Below are 5,294 nucleotides of genomic sequence, written 5' to 3'. Positions count from 1 at the left end.
GGAAGAGGCGGGGGCGCCCGATGGCCCGCCCTCCCCTCCTGACATCCGGGGCTCCCCGCGCGGAGGTCACGTGGCTCCTTTCTTTTCTGACTCTGGCGGGCTGGGCGCGGGCGAGTGCTGGCAAGGCGCGTGGAATCTCGCGCTAGGTGTTTTTTTTGTTTTTTGGTTTTTTTTTTTCCCTTTTTCCCGCCCGCCCTCCTCCCCTCGTTCGTCTCCTCTCCCCCGGCCAGGGTCGCTAGGGAGTCCGCTGACGCCGTGTGAGCTGAGCTTGCCGTCAAGATGCCGGCCTATTTCCAGAGGCCGGAAAATGCCCTCAAGCGCGCCAACGAATTTCTTGAGGTTGGCAAAAAGCAACCTGCCCTTGATGTTCTTTATGATGTTATGAAAAGTAAGAAACACAGAACATGGCAGAAGACACATGAGCCAATTAAGTTGAAGTACTTGGAACTTTGTGTGGATCTTCGCAAGAGCCACTTGGCTAAGGAAGGATTATATCAGTATAAGAACATTTGCCAGCAGGTGAACATTAAGTCTTTAGAGGATGTTGTTCGGGCATATTTGAAACTGGCAGAGGAAAAAACTGAAGCTGCCAAGGAAGAATCCCAACAAATGGTGTTAGATATAGAAGACCTGGATAATATTCAAACTCCTGAGAGTGTTCTCCTGAGTGCTGTGAGTGGGGAAGACACACAGGATCGGACTGACAGATTACTTTTAACTCCCTGGGTTAAGTTCCTGTGGGAATCATACCGGCAGTGCTTGGACCTTCTTCGAAACAATTCTAGAGTAGAGCGCCTCTACCATGATATTGCCCAGCAAGCTTTCAAATTCTGCCTGCAGTATACATGTAAAGCTGAATTCCGCAAGCTCTGTGACAATTTGAGAATGCACTTGTCTCAGATTCAGTGCCACCACAACCAAAGCACTGCAATCAATCTTAATAATCCTGAGAGCCAGTCAATGCATTTGGAAACCAGGCTTGTTCAGTTGGACAGTGCTATCAGCATGGAACTGTGGCAGGAAGCCTTCAAAGCGGTAGAAGATATTCATGGGCTATTTTCCTTGTCCAAAAAACCACCCAAGCCTCAGTTAATGGCAAATTACTATAACAAAGTCTCTACGGTGTTTTGGAAATCTGGAAATGCTCTTTTTCATGCATCTACACTCCATCGTCTTTATCATCTGTCTAGAGAAATGAGAAAGAACCTTACACAAGATGAGATGCAAAGAATGTCTACTAGAGGGCTGGAGAGATGGCTTAGTGGTTAAGCGCTTGCCTATGAAGCCTAAGGACCCCGGTTCGAGGCTTGGTTCCCCAGGTCTCACGTTAGCCAGATGCACAAGGGGGCGCACGCGTCTGGAGTTCGTTTGCAGAGGCTGGTAGCCCTGGCGCGCCCATTCTCTCTCTCCCCTCTATCTGTCTTTCTCTCTGTGTCTGTTACTCTCAAATAAATAAATAAATAAAAAATAAAAAAAAAGAATGTCTACTAGAGTCCTTTTGGCTACACTTTCCATCCCCATTACTCCTGAGCGCACTGATATTGTTCGGCTTTTGTATATGGATGGCATTATAATGGAGAAACAGCGTCGCCTCGCAACACTTCTAGGTCTTCAAGCTCCACCCACACGAATTGGCCTTATTAATGATATGGTCAGATTCAATGTGCTGCAGTATGTTGTCCCCGAGGTAAAAGACCTTTATAATTGGCTGGAAGTAGAATTCAACCCACTAAAGCTATGTGAGAGAGTCACAAAGGTTCTAAATTGGGTCAGGGAACAACCTGAAGAGGAACCAGAGTTACAACAGTATGTGCCACAGCTGCAAAACAACACCATTCTTCGCCTCCTGCAGCAGGTGGCACAGATTTATCAGAGCATTGAGTTTTCCCATTTGACTTCTCTGGTTCCTTTTGTTGATGCTTTCCAACTGGAACGGGCCATAGTAGATGCAGCCAGACACTGTGACTTGCAGGTTCGTATTGACCATACTTCTCGGACCCTGAGTTTTGGATCTGACTTGAATTATGCCACTCGAGAAGATGCCCCAATCGGTCCACATCTGCAGAGCATGCCATCCGAACAGATAAGAAACCAACTCACAGCCATGTCCTCAGTGCTGGCAAAAGCACTTGAAGTCATCAAGCCAGCTCATATTTTGCAAGAGAAAGAAGAACAGCATCAGTTGGCAGTTAATGCATATCTTAAAAATTCACGAAAAAAACATCAGCGGATCCTAGCTCGTCGACAGACAATTGAGGAAAGAAAAGAGCGTCTTGAGAGTCTGAATATTCAGCGTGAGAAAGAAGAATTAGAGCAAAGAGAAGCTGAACTCCAGAAAGCTCAAAAGGCTGAAGAAGAGAGGCTGCGTCAGGAGGCAAAGGAGAGAGAAAAGGAGCGAATCTTACAGGAACATGAGCAAATCAAGAAGAAAACTGTTCGTGAGAGGCTGGAGCAGATCAAGAAGACGGAGCTGGGTGCCAAAGCATTCAAAGATATTGACATAGAAGACCTTGAAGAACTGGATCCCGATTTTATCATGGCCAAACAGGTTGAGCAACTGGAAAAAGAAAAGAAGGAACTTCAAGAACGCCTGAAGAATCAAGAAAAGAAGATTGACTATTTTGAAAGAGCTAAACATTTGGAAGAAATTCCTTTGATAAAGAGTGCTTATGAGGAACAGAGGATTAAAGATATGGATCTGTGGGAACAGCAAGAAGAGGAAAGAATCACTACAATGCAGCTAGAACGGGAAAAAGCTCTGGAACATAAGACTCGAATGTCACGAATGCTGGAAGACAGATTTATTTGTGATGCGACTCAAAGCTGCCCGGCAATCTGTTTATGAGGAAAAACTGAAACAGTTTGAAGAGCGATTAGCAGAAGAAAGGCATAATTGCTTAGAAGAAAGGAAGAGACAGCGTACCGAAGAACGCCGAACAACTTACTATAGAGAGAAAGAAGAGGAAGAGCAGAGGAGGGCTGAAGAACAAATGCTAAAAGAGCGAGAAGAGAGAGAGCGTGCTGAGCGAGCAAAACGAGAGGAAGAACTTCATGAATATCAGGAGAGGGTGAAGAAACTAGAAGAAGTAGAAAGGAAAAAACGACAAAGGGAGTTGGAAATTGAAGAAAGAGAGCGGCATAGAGAGGAAGAGAGAAGGCTTGCTGATGACCCACTTTCTAGGAAGGACTCTTGGTGGGGAGACAGAGATTCCGAAGGAACTTGGAGGAAAGGACCAGAAGCGGACTCCGAGTGGAGGAGAGGTCCACCAGAGAAGGATTGGAGACAAGGAGAAGGGAGAGATGAGGAGAGGTCTCACAGGAGAGATGAAGACCGACCAAGGCGTTTGGGGGATGATGAGGAGAGGGAGTCTTCTCTTAGGCCAGATGATGATCGAATCCCCAGGCGCGGCCTGGATGATGACAGAGGTCCTAGACGTGGTCTTGATGAAGATTGCTTCTCTCGCCGTGGGGCAGATGATGACCGTCCTTCCTGGCGCAATGCAGATGATGACAGGCCTCCCAGGCGAATTGGTGATGATGATAGGGGAAGCTGGCGTCATGCCGAGGACGACAGACCCCCTAGGCGAGGCATGGATGATGACAGAGGAAGTTGGCGTACATCTGATGAGGACAGAGGACCTAGACGTGGGATGGATGAGGACCAGGGGCCAAGGCGCGGAGGTGCTGATGATGAGCGATCATCCTGGTGCAATGCTGATGAAGACCGGGGTCCCAGTCGGGGCATGGATGATGACCGGGGTCCCAGGCGGGGGTTGGATGATGACTGAGGACCTTGGAGGAATGCTGATGATGACAGGATCTCCAGGCGTGGTGCAGATGATGACAGGGGGCCTTGGAGAAACATGGATGATGATCGGATCTCTAGAAGAGCTGATGATGATCAGATTCCCAGGCGGGGTGATGACTCAAGACCTGGTCCCTGGAGACCATTTGTCAAGCCAGGTGGATGGAGAGAGAAAGAAAAAGCCAGAAAAGAAAGTTGGGGTCCACCTCAAGAGTCAAGACCTTCAGAAGAACGTGAATGGGATAGAGACAATGAAGACCGTGAGGAGAATGAGAAAGATTCGGAAAGGGAAAGGGAGAGAGAAAGAGAGCGAGATGGTGAGCATGAGGATCGCTTCAGAAGACCCAGGGATGAAGGTGGCTGGAGAAGAGGGCCAGCTGAGGAATCCTCGAGCTGGAGAGACTCAGGTCGCCGCGATGATAGGGAGAGGGATGACAGGCGGCGGGAGAGAGATGATCGTCGTGACCTGAGAGAGAGACGAGATTTAAGAGACTTAAGAGATGACAGAGACCGGAGAGGGCCTCCCCTCAGATCGGAGCGAGAAGAAGTAAGCTCTTGGAGACGTGCTGATGACAGGAAAGATGACCGGACAGAAGAGTGTGATCCACCTCGCCGTGTTCCTCCCCCGGCTCTTTCAAGGGAGCGAGAAAGAGAGCGAGAATGAGAAAGAGAGCGAGAGCGGGAGGGTGAAAAGAAGACCTCATGGAGAACCGAGAAAGATAGGGAATCTCTCCGTCGTACTAAAAACGAGACTGATGAAGATGGATGGACCACGGTATGACGTAAAGTCCCATGGTGGAGTCAGACTTGTGTCTTACGTAAGTGTGATCACATTAGAAGATTATTATACTTGTGCTTCAACCCATCTGAATTGGATTCTTTAATGTTGTCTCACCATAACACAAAAGCATGAACTTGTATTAATCCTATATAATAGATTGATCATGCACCATACCCACAGAAGGTTGGAAAACCATGCCATTTTCTGGAATTTAAGGTGTTGCATTATTTCATCAATCATTTGTTTACAAAAAAAAAAAAAAACTAAAAAATAAAAATGTGAACCCTTCAGGTGTTAATACCTGTAAAAAAATAAAACATATATATATTGGCAAACAGAATACAAGAATATGAAGCCGGGCGTGGTGGTGCATACCTTTAATCCCAGCACTTGGGAGGCAGAGGTAGGAGGATTGCCGTGAGTTCAAGGCCACCCTGAGACTCCATAGTGAATTCCAAGTCAGCCTGGGCTAGAGTGAGACCCTACCTCAAAAAAAAAAAAAAAAAAAAAAGAATATATCAGAAAGATCATTCACCCTGACCAAGTAGGCTTCATCCCAGAGATGCAGGGATGGCTCAACCTACACAAACCGATAAATGTAATACATTATATAACTGCACTGAAGGACAAAAATCATCTCATTAGATGCAGAGAAAACATTAGACAAAATCCAACATCCCTTCATGATAAAAGTCTTACAGAGACTGG

General features: G+C 46.8%; 1 protein-coding gene across 1 annotated transcript; it reads left to right on the top strand.

Annotated features, from left to right (window-relative positions):
* The first annotated feature begins 216 nt into the window (after positions 1 to 216).
* Positions 217 to 4,838, top strand: LOC123461678 (eukaryotic translation initiation factor 3 subunit A-like). The gene is given in 3 exon segments (XM_045153361.1): positions 217 to 1,232; positions 1,480 to 2,796; positions 2,798 to 4,838. Coding segments are annotated over 3 exon segments (4,059 nt in total). The 5' UTR covers positions 217 to 279; the 3' UTR covers positions 4,587 to 4,838.
* The last annotated feature ends 456 nt before the right edge of the window (positions 4,839 to 5,294 follow it).

Source organism: Jaculus jaculus, chromosome 6, assembly GCF_020740685.1.
Source record: "Jaculus jaculus isolate mJacJac1 chromosome 6, mJacJac1.mat.Y.cur, whole genome shotgun sequence".
NCBI lineage: Eukaryota > Metazoa > Chordata > Mammalia > Rodentia > Dipodidae > Jaculus > Jaculus jaculus.
The sequence above is the reverse complement of the archived record's forward strand: the minus strand, read 5'-3'. Positions and strand labels throughout refer to the sequence as shown.